The sequence below is a fragment of the Cloeon dipterum genome, chromosome 2 (genome assembly GCF_949628265.1).
Source record: "Cloeon dipterum chromosome 2, ieCloDipt1.1, whole genome shotgun sequence".
NCBI lineage: Eukaryota > Metazoa > Arthropoda > Insecta > Ephemeroptera > Baetidae > Cloeon > Cloeon dipterum.
In genome coordinates this window covers 10558422-10573660 of record NC_088787.1, presented here as the reverse complement: position 1 = coordinate 10573660, position 15239 = coordinate 10558422, and the positions used below count along the sequence as shown (strand labels likewise).

Here is a 15239-nt window from a genome sequence, read left to right as displayed (position 1 = left end):
CGCCCCCACCACCACCACCACCATGGAGATTAGATGAATAATTTTTCAGGTTCTGCGTGCGAATTAAAACGGACAGTATATTTAGCACACATCATTATATCTCTTTATTTATATTTATTTATGTGTAGATTGCACATTTAGATAGGGTTATGTCCATCAGTTGGTACAAGCACAGCGCTAATCTACAACATCCTTTTTTAAAACTGTATGTGAATTGTGTGTATTATAAATAAGCGATGCCATTTGAAACTAACCAGCAGACAATGGAATGAATTCGAATTGACATACAATCAAATTTTTAGAATTTGAAAATCTCACATTGTACTTTGTATTTAAGTAAGGTTTTTGTTTACTTCTTGGATAACCATTGAATTCGTGTAGAATTTCCTCATGTGAGCCATGTACAGGGGTGGAACAATTTCAATTCAACGAATTTAGCAATAAATTATTTTAGAAAATGGCCTAAAATTGATTTAAAAATATTTTCCCCGTTCTGTAAGTTTTTACAATGACTTACCGAAGAGCCAAATCCCTAACATATTCTGGAAGGTAATGGAATCTCCAGTTTTTCTTGCGTAATTTTAATTTCGGGAAAAATTAAGTTACTTAAAACAGTAAAATAAAAAAAGTATTTTCCCTAATAACAAAAATGGAACTACATGACCTGGTAGTCAGCTCAGGATATTTGAAAACATCGTCTTGAACCGTGAGCTATTTATACATTTCCCTAAGAAATTCTAAAATCTAGGGACTTTCCGGAAAATAAAAACGATTTATCATGTCAGGAAGAGTCAACCTAAAAATATCACCTCGGTTGAATAAAAACTGGCGTAACTAGTTGGATACTACACGAGTTCAATAATTTCGCCAAAAATTAAAACGCCAATTCCATCGAGTGTCCTTGTAAACACTGGTTAGTAGGCTTTTAGAGGTTGGAATATTTTTTGCACTTCTCCTTTCAAGCTCCTTTACATCGAGGAAAGAGGTAATTAAAAAAATACACTGGATTTAAGAGACTTATTCTCCTTGTAATGCTTACTAAGCTATAATAATAAGAGAGCACTAGAGTTTGGTTGCAAATAAAAATTAAACAGTATAGAATTTGGACCCTCACTGGCACGATGAAAGCAGGAAGTACAACATACTAAACAAAATCTTTGGAAATTAGTAAATCCTTCCTATGCATCCGAGCTTACAGTTAAAAAATAACTAACGGGTCTTGAAGCTTTTTTGATTTTCACAGTAAAGAGAAAATGAGCCAGTTTCGTCCGCCATGATGACACAAAGCAAATTATCTCTACACAAAATAGACAGACATTATCACATGGTAGCACTACTACAAACTAACCGTGTAATACGCTACGCAGTCTACCCAGCGCTGGTTAAGTAGCTCATCATGTTGATTATTCAAATTATAGTCTTTCTTTTACTCTTTTTGTCAAATTCAGTTGCCGCAAAATGAGGAAACGCGCGCATTGTGGCAAGGCGAGATCAGTGAGAGTGTCACATTACGTAGTCTGTTCGGTGGTGCATCCTGTATGGGGAGAAGATGGGAGTGCTTGCAGTCTCAAGTAGTCGGCCTCTACTCTGGTTTCTGTATCGCCACGCGACGAAGATGGCCACCAACTGCAAAACAACGCCAAATTCTTCAGCATCATATAACCTTTTAAGAAATATTTTCAAAAAGAAAAAATAATTAAGGCAGGGTTAGTGATTATCCAGTTGCAATTTAATTTTTTTTTCATTTATACAATTGCTTTAGTCGAACAGATATTTGTTTAATTTCTGCGAAAACAATTTAAGCTTAATTTGCCTTCAACGTCAAGAGCTATTTGATTTGGAACTTGAAGTAAGATAGAATATAGTAAAAAAATTAATGCAAGATTAAGTGAGCTAAATTACAAATTAATAAAAATAGCAATAAATTTCTAAATTAGTAATTGAAACTCTCTGAGCTTTTTAAAGGCCAAAGGTGCTCATTGCGTCAAACCAGCGCTTGGTTTTAATTTCAAAAAATCCAAATTAAATTCCTATTTTGAAATATTATGCGAATTTTATAAGCCCTTAAAGTACAAAGCTGCCAACAGATGGCACCGCCGTATATTTTCGTAATAAAATTAATTTTAAGGCATTTTCGCTGTGATTTCAGGTTCAATCCTACCAATGTGCATTCTTCACTTAATATGCTTTCTTTTGACGTGCTGAAAACCAAAATCAGTTCAACCAATCGCCAAAGAATCGTTGGAAAAGATTTTGCAATTCAAACAATAGTTTTTCACGATTCTACAGCGATTGGCTTAGTAGATTTTGGTTTTCAGCACGTCAAAAGAAAGTAAAGATTGCACAGTAGTAGGATTGAGTCTGTAATCGCAGCGGAAGTGCCTTAAAAAGAAATTTATTACGAAAATATACGGTGGCGCCTTCTGTTGGCAGCTTCGAACTTTAAGGGCTTATAAAACTGGCGAATTAAAGATTTAAAAATTAGTTCCTGTTAGCAGCGCATATTTAAATTTCAAAATCAAATTTCGAGCAGTTGATCTGATACGTTTAATTTAAAAGTAAAAATTAAAGCAGAGCGTTAGACATTTTTAAATTAAGAAAGCCACAACAAAAATCAAAACATTCTAAAGATTTAAAAAGTGATCCATTTATAGATGTTACCTCCAACTTCTCCCGCACCTCTCCTACTATAGAAAAGCACTAGAGATGACTCGAGGATCTTTTTGGTTTCTATATCGGACAGTTAGCCAGACACCCAAGAACTGCAACCGAACCCAAGACGCACCACACCACAGGTTAATTACAATGAAACATGCACAAACGACAAAATCATGTGTGTTAAAAACCAGTCCGGAAAAATCCCATTCCATCCAAATTACGCTAAGGAAAATATTGCAAGTAGTGAAAAAATGCTCTTCCTACCTCAGTGAAACTGAAAACAAGGCCGATGGTGCCGCAGGTCTTGAAGGCTTTGTTGATGTTGGCCTCAACTTTGCCAAAGCATGGCTGGCAATTATCGCACTTGTCGTGCACGCAGCACTTGTTTTCCTGCACAAAGAAAAACATGCTAATATAACATACAAACAAAATTGCATTCATTTTCTCAACAATTTATATTTCTAGCCTTGACATTGGCTAGAGAGAAAATAGATCAAAACAATTTGTGAAATTCGAGGACAAAGAAAATAATTATGTTAAAAACAGAAGTAAAATTCTTTAAGACAAATATTCTACTAGAATTCATTTAAAAAAATAAATCAAGCAGGCAATAAGTTAACAAATGCAAACGCACCTTAACATTGCAAGCAGGATGGCCGAGGTTTCCAGGTGAGTCAGGGACAGCATTCGGAGAGCTGCTGTTGTAAAATCCGCAGCACGTGAAGGTCGCTTGCACATCCGACCTGACTGAGTCAGGAACACTCTTCCAGCCCTGATAAAATGAATGTCTGTCTATGAGCTAAAGAAATTAGGAAGTTTTTACAACTTACAGTTTCCGCCAGCTGCTTCTGCTGATCAGTGTTGACAGCCAGGCAGGCGCAGGCCACGGCGAATTGGACAATGAACAGCATGAAAAGGATGAGCATGTACTATTTCACAAGCTAAGGAATTTTTTTAATTTCATAAAACTTTTCTGCAAAATTTGAACATTTTTTAGATTCAAAAGCAATTTTGTCAATCAGATATAACAAATATTTTTATTTTGACGCCAAAATTGTAAAAAAAACAATTTAATATTATTTTTCATACTCTGTTCTAGGCGCGAAAAAAAATTGAAAAATGCTCGCTTTTTTGTCAAGGTTTTGGAGCAAAACGCCCATCAGGGCAGTCAGGAACAAGATTATGAGTACATCAAAATATTTCCCGTGCACCCTGAAGTAGTCTAAAGGGTCAAATAGAACATATTCTGAAAGCACTTGACTTTGCCGTTCAAATTGTTTTTTTATTCCTTACAGGTCAAACTGGGTCAAACCAATACAGAGCCTATCAGGCGTCGATGAAGTGGCTGGACAATGGACATGCAAATTAAGAATATAAATTTAATCTAACAAAATTTGTTTTAAATAATAATTTCAATGGGGAAAACTCATTTTAAAATGCTCCACGTTGTGAACCCCAGATTTATAGATGCCGTTTTTAACAGAGGTTTTATTGGCAAAACGGGCGAATTTCGAGCTTGTTAAATTAAGATAAAAAAGCCGCAGGAAACTGGTAAAAACCACAAAAAAAAAACACTGGGAGATTCCCAGCCCTTTCCTGGTCGGTCATGATGGTCTTTTCTGACCTCAGGAGTAACCTCCAGCATTTTCCAAGATTAAAAATCAACAAATCATGTAATTTCGGATTTCTCACTATGTTCACTGGGCCGAACTAAAAATGCCCTTTTTTCAACCTTTTATCTTGTGTACCTCAAAATTAAAAGTTTCGCCACCCTGACTACCAAAACTTGGTACTTTGGGATGTTCAAAATTAAAAAAAAAATGAACTCAAATTACTAAAATTAGAAATTTGTAAAATGATGACTTTAAATAATGATATTACAACCATCATTTCAATTCAAGATTTTTTGGGACCACCAAAAGGACTGTTTCTCTCGATTTCACCCTGATTTTGCTGAAAAAGTGAATTTAATTATTAAGGCAAACTTGGTATTTTTAACATCTCTGTATTCCCCCCTAACATCAAAATATCAAGATGGCGCTCAAACAAAATTTTAAAAATTTCAGACCATTATTAAATCTCTCATTGGAACATGCAGGAACTATTTTAATCACGGATAAATATTATGCCTTCTCTTGTTTATCTCGTTTTGATATAATGGAATTAATTAGAAACAAATAATCCGTTAGAAGGGTTTTAAGTAAAGAGGATCACAACTTGACCCATTTTACAGCCCTGCTGTCGTGCTATCTTATTTACAATTAATTTTTCCTCCACTTTTGAGATTATATAATAGGAGGAACAAAGTTCAAAATTAATCGATCGACTGTAACTCAACTCTTTGTTGCATAATTTTTTTTCCAGAAAAGGATACGAAAAAGAGCATGACCTGGTGGTGCTTGAGGGCACCGACCAGTCCCACGATGGACACGACGAAGAGGATGACTCCGCATGCTATGATGCCGCCGACAATCGGCAGGTCCGTAACCTTGGACGAGGCCCTGCCGTAAACGGCGACGCTGATCAGCACAAAGGCCACAACCTGTCGAGTCAGATACAAAGGTGATTAGCAAGTGGTGAGAAAGCAGAGTGTGCATTATTGCATTACTATGTAAATAATATTCAAGGCTGTGAGGGCATTTCTGGAACAAGTGAATCCGCCGCACATGACTAATCCGGGGCTCCGCTGCTTGTCCAGAGAATTCGATTTCAGGAAGGTTCGTGTCAACCCGGCCGGGCTCAGGCTCGGTTTTTCTTTTTTCGGCTGGGTGCGAGACGCAGTCCGAACGAAGGTCGCGGCCACACGTCCGGAGAAAAATCCGGAATCAGTCTCTCCGTCTGCTGATCAATACACCATATGATCGAAAGGGTTAAGCAAGCTCGTCGGCCGACTGCAGCGCCGCGGAATGTGCGAACCACACTCCCACTCCCACCTCCCACTGCTCGATGCCTTCCTTATTTTCCTAGCGCGAGGCCCGCGAGGCCGCGCATAGCGGAAATCATGAAACGAAAAAAAATATCCTGAATTCAAAATCACCCAAATCCTAAACAAAGCAGGAAATATTGTTCAGAAAACAAATTATTTTGATAAAATGTTGATTTTTAATTACAGAAAAAATCGGCTGGTTGCATTTCACAGAGCACCCTAATAAAAAAATTTTCATTGTTTTTTACTATTTATTTAAGCTTAAAATTTGCTAAAGAAAAATGTATTTTTACCTGTTTCTGCAAAATATCTCAGAATAAACCAAATACATAATAAGAGAAGACTGCTGGTACTAAATGAAATCATTTAGTTCAAAAATCGTCCGATGCAGATTTTTTTATTATTCCTAAATTAAAAAACAAACTTTTTATTAGACTAAATTTTTCTGCTTTTTCAATTGCTGATAAATCCGAAGATATATCCAAATTTTGCTCATTTTTTATTCCTATGAAGATCTTTCCTGAAAATGGTTTCCTAAAATAACAAAAAATAAATCTCATATGTAAAAATGATTCGTTGTTATGCGAAAGGCCGGGGAAATTAAAATTATTTAATGAAGGATATTAAGGACAGTTAAAATGACCCGAAATTCCTCTCATTATTTGAATCAAAACTTTTAAATTTCAAAATATCCCAGACAAATTTTGCAAAATATGGACACATACCTCAACAAAGGCTTTGTTCAGATCTAATCAAAATTTGTTTGAAAGCAAAAATACCAATGGAAACAGGAAAAAAGATAAAGGTTTCCTGATTGTGAAGTTTACGTTTTAGTCTATTTTCTTGGACTAACACAAAAATCAATCATTTTAAATCTTTCCCAGCTATTCTTATTGTTTTCAGATACAAAAACATTTTTGAATTATTTGACAGCTTAATTTATTTTGGATTTTCTGCCCGTGACCTCTACAAAATTCTCAAACAGTTTACGATGACAAAAAATTAATCAAGCCCCAGAAAAACTATATTTTAGGTTCAATTTATATTTAAGAGAAATTGTTGACAGCTTGTGCAAGAAGAAAATAAAGATTTGAAACTTTCGACTGTATATTTCGATTTTTTATTCGTTTTTTGGTCAAAATGGTCTAATTCCTCGTAGCAGCTCTGAAATTGCGCATCGCTCAACAGTCAAATTTTCATTGTCAAATTTACTGTTGCCCTTTTCTCGCAACAAGGATACTATTTACGTGTTTGTTGTTGCGCTATTTGGGCTGGAAATAAATGTTGGCTCTGTGTCGTTTACTAAGCTTAGAAAATCCACCAAAATTAACAAGTCTCTTGTGTATTTGTCAAATTTTCTACTAAAGGAAAAAAACAGGCAATGCATAATTCATTTCCATTTTTTCCCTTATTATATACAATCTCGTTACCGATTGACTTGAGAATCAGCTAAATTATTTGATGCAAAAGTTATTAAAATTTAAAAAAAAATCGATTTCCAATCTTTCACCTCCAAAGACCAGCACTAATGTTGTACAATCGATTCTTATGACCAATAAGCTAAAACAGGTTGGCTGAACCATGTTCTTTCCCTGCAGGCCTGCATTTATTTAGAAATTACGTTTTCTTATTATTCCACTGCACAGTATGCTGTGAAGATTAAAGTAATACGCACTACGATTTACCAAACTGATCTCTAAAAAATTCAAATCGGTTCAGTTGAATCGCGGAAGTGTCTTTTTCTGTGCGCATTCAAACTGTAAATATCCCCGAGAGTCTTGTTGCATATGTCACACTTGGTGAGGCCCTGGTGGAACTCCAAGTGGCTCTTCAGGTTCCACACGAACGGAAACGTTTTGCCGCACAGGTGACAAACCGTCTCACCGAGATGCACCTTAATATGCGATTTGCAGTGGTTCTGACGGGAAAACACTTTATTACACTCGCTGCAACGATAGCCTCCGGTGCATTTGATGGGGGTTGGTGCCGATTCTTTGTTTGAGGGATGCGAGGTCACGCGTGACTCATTTGAGATGTTAAAGTCGTGCGGTGCCACGAGCGACGGAAACTGAGAACCTGTGGATTATTTATTAATTAATTTATTTCCATAAATCAAACACAATAATGGTAACCAAAAGACAGAACACAAAAGCGATCTAAACGTCGACAAATCAAGTCGTACATTAACACACGCCGAAAGTAATGCCACAGATGATTTTCTGAGTTGAGTTCAGACGGGAAATCAGTCAAAAAACTGCTGTAAATTTTGAAAAACGCAGCAAGTCGTTATATCGAAGCTGCATCTCGACCAGCATACTTTTCTGCTTCTCTGGCGTGGGCAGGATGTTTCCCGGGAACGAACATGAACGCTCTGGGTTGCAGAGTAAAGGACGTAAATGATCTATGTCTCAATTTGAGCTTGTTAAGGTGGAAAGGACTAGACAATCTTTATTAGAGCAAAATCACGTGAAATTAGGAATCATTATTATCAGAGATGGAAAGCGAAGCTCATTTCGATGTATGGTGCGAAACAAACAAACCTGAAAATTATTAAAAATTTACAATGTTTTGTTGGCCTGGAATATGCTCTAAAAAAACTCAGATTTTCATTAAATTTAGTAGTAACTATCTCTTGGTTGGGAATAAAACTGGATTATTAACATCACATATAAATATAAACACAATTAACTTGATTGAAAGGATAAAAAAGAAAAACATTATAAAAAAATCCAACTTGTGGTTCATCCAAACATGACAAAAAATTGCTCGTTAGTTAGCAATGACTGCGGGGTTTCTAAATGTTTGATGAAACAACGTATAAGACATTGATAAATTAGAGAAAATTGCAGCTGCGAAAATTGCCAAGCGCCAAAGATCACAGATATCACACAATTCGAAAAAATTTCCCTCAAACTCAATTTATAAACAAAAAGCACTGTACAAGTAGCAAGCAAGGAAATTTTGTTAAAAAAAGCCGTAGAAGCAAGTTTAAAATAAGAGCTGGGATGAATATGAAAGGAAAAACATGAATTTCAGGCAGGGAAAATGAACTCAGGACTTCATTCACATAAAACACATACAAAAGTAAGGATTTTTACGAAAATAGGAACACATCATTAATTGCAGGGCCCGTCAATTTTGCAGCACGCAAAAATACACCACTGGTTTTTGCGCAAAAAAAAATACAGTTTTGGGGTTTCCACATTTTTCCGAATTTAACACCAAAGAGGTCACATTTCGCACCAAAAATTCAGAAATTTCGGAAAATTACGATGAGTGTTATAACGTTTGGTCTTTTGATGAAACCAGTGGCAGTAAAAATCCCAATTTCTGGTCATCCATCATAAGAATTTTTTATCTTTAACAAAAATGAGTGTTTTGGAAATATGCGCATTTTTTGCAACGCAGTGGGTTTTTTACCGAAAAAATGCGGGTTTTAGAGACACCTGAGGTGGGTTTTGAGATGGTGAATCTTCAGTCGGGACATGCTGCCAAATAGTTCAAAGCAAATGCTGCATTGGAATCGGTCAGAGTGGAAATTTGACATGTGACTTTTGTGTAGTTCTTTGGAGGGGAAAACTCTGGAGCAAATGCTGCATTTGAATCGGTCAGAGTGCAAATTTGACATGTGCATTTTGTGTAGTTCTTTAGAGGGGAAAACTTTGAAGCAAATGTTGCAGGCAAAGGCGCTGGAAAAGTGCTGGCTGGAGTGTGCTTTGCACGAGGGCATGTCCGGGAATGATTTTTCATTGCACAAACTGCAACATGATTTTTGGCCAATGACTGTCCGCGTGTTTCTTTTCCGATTGTATGCTTCAGCCACACTTTTTTCATTCGCTGCAAAAGAAATCAACAGAACACAAAATTTAGCTTTGGCCCAGGGTAAAAGGGAAAGGTTAATGATAAAGCGGGCAGCGTTTCCACAAAGAAAGACAAGTATTGTGTTAAAGGGGTCTTACCCATGCCATTGTCCTCAATCCTTTCAGACCCAGCTGCCGCCACAATGCTTAGATCCCCATCACCTTATTTTTTAATTTTAGCCCAGTATCGAGTTGTTTATATTTCAACTTACCATCAAGTTCTTCGTCACTAATCAGAACTGCTTGAGATTCTGGACTGACAGAGCGATATGATAACTCATGATCTGCTTCATCCAACGCAACAGGTGCAGCGGTCGTTTCCTCTTCTATAAAAAGATCAAATGAATCAATTTAATTCAAGCCCCCACATTAATTATCCAGAAAAGAAATGATAAGAATACAGAGCTAACAATTGACAAATTACTATGTATTAAATTTAAACAGGGATTTCCCGGTATTTCTGAGCCATTCCCGTCCCAGCGAACGGACTATAGGTATAGAAATTATTACATGGTAGTTGATAAAAAATTAAGAATTAACTCAATAAGGAATCTCTTGGGATGTTTACAGGAAGCGAGGACTTAAAAATTTAGATCACCAGAGGTGATTTATTTTTAATTTGACAGTGTGAGTTACACAGCTCCAAAGGAATAAAATAGCAATCCCTTAATTAAAAATCAAAATTTGAAGCTATACTTTTCACAATTCTGATGATTTTTCAGTTAAAAAAAACTGCCTTGCTTCAAGTTAATTTTGTTGAAAACATTTGAAATTTACAAATCTTACAAAACAATGTAAATAAATAACTATCTTCATTATTGTGAGTGACGCTAGTAAATTATAATGACTAGGCAAAAATACTATTTTGAAAGAAGAGTTAAAAGATTACCCCTGCCTAATGGTTCAATAGGTGTTATTTCAACTTCAGAGAGCTTCCTCTTTTTTGCAGGACTCTCATTGACCCTTTCTAAATTCTTAGTGGGTGCTTTAGGGAAAACTTTCTCTGGAGTTTCAGGTTCCTCTTTACTACAAGTAGGATATGTTTCCGCCTAAAAATAAAACCCAATTATTCAACTCCAAAATTGTACATTCCAAATAAATAATAACTCACCTCGTAAGGCTCAGTCTTCTGGGCAGTCTTAGAGTTGCAGCTTTCGTTGGTCAATCCTTTGATTTCCAACAGTTCGGCTGTTTGTAGGAAAGCGGTGAGCCGATTCTGTTCCACGCTCACCTCACCGTTGTAAACGAAGTCGATTATGGCCTGGAGATCATCAAACGAAACGTTCCGAAAGATGATCACCGGATGTTGAGCAGGGTTTTCCTGAAACACACACATTCCCGAGCAATTTAGAGCAAAATTCGATTTTAAATAGGAACAAGAGAGCTAGCCATTAAAATTTATAACACAACTAAAGTTAAATCAATGAGTTGATAATTAACTGAGAAAAAATCTTCTTGGACGTAAATTACTGTTGATTTTTAAATTTTACTTCATGATCATTAAGCAAAAATAGACCATTTTTAACTTCAAATAAAGAATAATTTATTTCTATTTAAACACGATAAAATAAATATTATATTTTAGCGTGATTCTGGTCGAAATTTGCATTTAATAAATTTGATTTCTTTCAATGATAATGGATGGCAAAAATGGCAAACCTTTAGAACAGTCCTGAAGTATGAGCTGCAAGCTGACAGGATAACTTTGTGGACCGAGATTCTCTTTCCCTCGCAGCTCAAGGTGACATCCACCAGGTCCCTGTCTCTCCTCAGCGACCGGAAAGAGGACATGATATTCGGCACGAAGTTGTTCCATTTTAGAGAGTACACCTGACTGTCCATTTCTAAAAGAAAACAACAATTAGAAATTTTGAATTGTAGCTGGCATGCACAATGGTCCATCCATCCATCTGTACAATTTAATTAAGAAACTTAATTTCAATTTCAATTAAACTGCAGCTAACTGAGTGAGCACATTGCTAAGTGAACCAAAATCCAAAGAAAGTTACAATAAACCATGAAAAAGACTTGAAGTAATAAAATGCGTGTTGGCGTACACAACATCTTATCAGCTTGAAAATTTATGTGTGTAGTGTACGCATGGTCAGTGTTTTCAACAGTAAAAAATGACTCCAAATCCCTCAAAATGAAGTTACCAGCTTTCCCATTTCAAATATAGCTCCTGCTTATAGTGCACGCACATTAATTTCCTCTCAAAGAAAACTAAGTGCCAGCAATCTACCTCACAAAAATAATTTGTTCGGCTCCAAATGGTTATAATCAGATTTTGTATTCAGTTAAAACTATTCGCACCAGCAAAAAGAGAAGAGCGACGATTTCTATATCTCCCAATAGAAATAGGAAGGGTTGTTGAAATCTTGTTTGTTAATCTATTACATAAAATGAAATCTGATGAAATCCGAAAAGTTTCAGGGCAAGTCAGACGGCCTCGTCAATCGTGTTTATGTTATGCAGTTATGCAGCGAGCTGTCATGAATCCTACGCAGAAGATAGATAGTAGTTAATAATGCATAATATTCCTCTCGAACAATCTACTTCATACCTTGGCAACGATAAAGGGGTAGAAAATTCGTTGGGTCCAGATTATGCCCGCACTCAGGAGGGAAAATGTCCGAGATAATGTGGCTGTGGCGTTAGAATCGGATGATCAGGAAGATGTTTACTCCTTGGTGCTAGATCGGGAAGGGGGAGTGGCCTGCTGGTTTTCCTCGCTCACTCAACGCCTCTTTCCATCTTCTACATTGCTGTAGCTTTTGCCCCTTGAGTTTCAACGCAACCCGCTCTGGAGCAATGCAATTCGGCACAGTGTGCACTGCTTCAAAAGGCGCGACAGTTTCCGTCACTTTTTTATTCATTTTTTCTGCGAAATTAGTAAATAATCATGGGCGTCAATTGTAGTTTATAAACTGCACAATGCACGGATGTTAATTTGTAATCTACATTCACGCTCATTGGAACAACTACTGCTCTTATTTTTGCCTTCAAATATATATTTTTTTTAAAAAAATGTCTTCGTCTAATCCCTTAGAGAAGGACGATTTCTTTGCCAAATTCAAATATTTTATTTTACGTATTTTGGATGAGTTTAAAAGAACATGTTTTTATTTTATTTCAGGCAGCAAAGAATAATGTAATTAAATTTTACTACTAAATAGCCACATTAAGCAGGTTGTGACAAAAGAGAAAATGAAAATAAATCAGACTCGAAAAACTTAAGTGCGTGGTTTGAAATAGAAAAACTGGAATTTTTCGCCAACAAGATTCTTCGCGGAGTTGAGTGACAAGTAGTGTAATTCTTCACGATTTCAATTTTTTTTTTTTAAATTTGCCTAAAATTATGAATCGTCTCTTATATAAATTTAATAATCCTCTCTTTCTCATCGAGTCAGAAAAAGTCATTGTATTCTTTATTAGCATTTGATAAAATTATTTCATTATATTTGGATCACACACAGCACAGCACTCTCAAATATTATTAATGTGTTTTCCTTCAATCTGTACGTGCATATAGGTCCTGCATCTAGAATGCCGTTCAGGAATTGAAAATGCATGATACCAGGCGCAAAAAGTCGGTGGAGTAATTGTTGGACGTTTGCCGTGCCAGAGGAAACGCGTGCTCCCAGTATAGGTATGTGTATCTCTGCCTCTCAAAGCTCAAAACCAAATGCGACGGCAGAAATGTTTTTTTTATGGCAATTTACGCGCTTGCTGTGATGTAGTAGTTACCAAAAACCTATTATTCACTTCCTTCAGTTTGGTTTTAATCTTTTTCTGACATTGTTTTTAGCCTGTCTGACAAACATTTCAAGCCACCAATCAAATATTGCCCTATATTTTAAAGTTATGGACAGATTTCATTGCGGAACGGAAATATGTTTTTTATTCGAAATAAATTTTTAAAGCACAAAATCAGAATTTTAAGAATTCTCTTCGTTCTTAAATGATGGGGAATTTCAATGTCGAACTTGCAATTTTTCAAGTTGTGCCGCTGCATTAAAAATGAGAGGGTGAATGGAAAATTATCAAAATTCTTTAAATTCGTCAACCGCCTTAATTTATGGAAGCGCTCATTGCTCCTCATTATTAACTCCTAATTTTTCAATCACTGTTTAAAGCGATATAAACAAGTCAACCCTTATCCTTATCAATTTTGCTTTTTAAAACTGCATAATTATATATCAGTCCTAAAAAGTCTTAAATTGTTTTCAGGTTTTTGCAAATTGACGTGACTTGACCTGGTCTGCTGCGTTGTAAAGCGTCTGCCACAATATCATTCCATATTTAACAAAGCAACCCTGACGCGTACTTCTACTAACAGCGATTCCCTATAAATAGATTTTCCCGCTCCTTCATGCGATACTACCCTGAATCACAAGGTGGCGATGTGGCGCTTTTATCGTCAGGTGGTGCGTTTTACTCTCCCTTCACCAAAAAAAAAAACTCTTAGTCAGTGCTTTGGCTACCCACGTGCGTGTGCTAGACCTTTTTGTGCATTCGAATTTAGGTGAGTTTTTAACAGAAGCATTTTACATGAAATATTAACAATTTTACATTGGCACGATTCTTTTCACACTGTAGGAAGTGCGTTTATAAAAAAAACTTAATAAAATAACACACGAAAACAGATGATAGAAAATTTCAACTCCCTATTTATTTACAAACTAAACACTTGTTTTCTTCAAAATTTGCTTTAAAAACTACCTTTACTTAGGCTCAAAACGTATCAATAAATTTCAAACTGTTCTCTCTTCTTTGCTTATCGGAAGAGGTAACACCGCGGGGCCAATCGTGGAATCTCCTTATCTCTATATTAACAAAACTTTACCTGGGCATTAATCTTTATAGCAACACTCGCAGCTTCATTTCTTATTGTTAGCGCGTTTCGAAAATTTTTGTGCGGATGAGCTGTCAAATTCTTGACCGATGCCGCACAATTTACACTCAAATTCTCTTATGGCATCCAATTCCATTCTACTTTTAGAGCATTTCTATTACGTGTTTCATCACAATTCAATAAATTCAACAAATATCTCACGTAAGCACTCAATGCGATGTTTCACGGAATTATATATATGCCAGAATTTACGTCCACTTTGTCCTAGATCAACGCAACTAGGCAAGGAAGTCTATATTTTTATACTTTCTCTCCTCCTTTTCGCTGCTCTCGCTCGCGGTGCGATATCAAAAATAAAAAAGGGAAATCCCAAGTATTATTTAGAATACATCATAAAGCGTTATAATAAATTTGACAAAATTCCGCAAAATCGGTGTCAAACCTCTTTAATTTTTCGTGGTTATGCCGATGAATGGTTCACTTTTATGCCATTCTGTTTGTCTTGAATGCTCTAAACAATAAGCTATATTTATTTTTGTTTAATGTGTGTGTACCAATGCCCAAATTTATTTTCAAGTTACATCCAACCACATTTAGGGAATTTTGCTATATATTATCTCCTCGTTTATTATTATTTTTGATAAAATATTTTGAGAATGATTTGATTGATGACTTTCTCGGCTTCTGTGCTGCAGAAGCTCCGATATGGAAGATGACGAGGAGAAATTGGAAATGACCTATAAAAGGTTGAATAACTTACGATTGAAAAACATCAGTTTAAGGAAACTGTCCCTTGAGCAGACCACTAAAAATATCTGCTCCTACGTTGAAGATGGCCGTCTGGAAAGTCTATGTCTAGACAACAACCATATTAGTAAATAAAATTACAAAATATTATTGAAGACTTCTATTAATTATATATTATTTATTTAAGTTAAAG

At 35.9% G+C, this 15239-nt stretch overlaps 2 protein-coding genes across 6 annotated transcripts; both read right to left on the bottom strand.

Moving 5' to 3' along the window:
• Positions 1-80: 80 nt before the first annotated feature.
• On the bottom strand, positions 81-5530 carry Tsp97E (Tetraspanin 97E). Of its 2 annotated transcripts, XM_065478267.1 has the most exons (7): positions 5267-5530; positions 5033-5200; positions 3489-3587; positions 3293-3430; positions 2923-3048; positions 2662-2762; positions 81-1626 (listed from the first exon to the last, which is right to left on the bottom strand). In XM_065478267.1, the coding sequence occupies exons 1-6, from the start codon at positions 5324-5326 to the stop codon at positions 2688-2690; spliced, it is 666 nt and encodes a 221-aa protein (XP_065334339.1). In that variant the 5' UTR covers positions 5327-5530; the 3' UTR covers positions 81-1626; positions 2662-2687. The 2 variants fall into 2 exon arrangements, with proteins under 2 accessions (XP_065334339.1, XP_065334338.1); XM_065478266.1 differs by lacking the exon at positions 2662-2762 and having other exon boundaries at positions 5267-5527.
• Positions 5531-6507: 977 nt separating this feature from the next.
• Positions 6508-12154, bottom strand: LOC135935721 (protein bric-a-brac 1-like). 4 transcript variants are annotated; one of them, XM_065478263.1, is made up of 8 exons: positions 12008-12154; positions 11758-11943; positions 11104-11288; positions 10556-10765; positions 10334-10493; positions 9657-9770; positions 9544-9606; positions 6508-7660 (listed from the first exon to the last, which is right to left on the bottom strand). In XM_065478263.1, the coding sequence occupies exons 3-8, from the start codon at positions 11284-11286 to the stop codon at positions 7290-7292; spliced, it is 1101 nt and encodes a 366-aa protein (XP_065334335.1). In that variant the 5' UTR covers positions 11287-11288; positions 11758-11943; positions 12008-12154; the 3' UTR covers positions 6508-7289. The 4 variants fall into 4 exon arrangements, with proteins under 4 accessions (XP_065334335.1, XP_065334337.1, XP_065334333.1 ...); XM_065478261.1 differs by lacking the exon at positions 6508-7660 and adding an exon at positions 8552-9421; XM_065478265.1 differs by lacking the exon at positions 9544-9606 and having other exon boundaries at positions 6510-7660.
• Positions 12155-15239: the final 3085 nt, after the last annotated feature.

What these genes read in the sequence shown, in the direction of transcription:
- Tsp97E (XM_065478266.1), bottom strand. Translation starts at nt 5,326, where the DNA reads ATGTGCGGCGGATTCACTTGTTCCAGAAATGCCCTCACAGCCTTGAAT. An exon ending in ACCAGGTCATGCTCTTTTTC is followed by an intron (nt 3,588 to 5,032) that starts GTATCCTTTTCT and finishes CTTGTGAAATAG; the next exon opens with TACATGCTCATCCTTTTCAT. An exon ending in AGAAGCAGCTGGCGGAAACT is followed by an intron (nt 3,431 to 3,488) that starts GTAAGTTGTAAA and finishes TCATTTTATCAG; the next exon opens with GGCTGGAAGAGTGTTCCTGA.
- LOC135935721 (XM_065478261.1), bottom strand. Translation starts at nt 11,286, where the DNA reads ATGGACAGTCAGGTGTACTCTCTAAAATGGAACAACTTCGTGCCGAAT. An exon ending in ACTTCAGGACTGTTCTAAAG is followed by an intron (nt 10,766 to 11,103) that starts GTTTGCCATTTT and finishes TGTGTGTTTCAG; the next exon opens with GAAAACCCTGCTCAACATCC. An exon ending in TAGTGACGAAGAACTTGATG is followed by an intron (nt 9,607 to 9,656) that starts GTAAGTTGAAAT and finishes TTAAAAAATAAG; the next exon opens with GTGATGGGGATCTAAGCATT.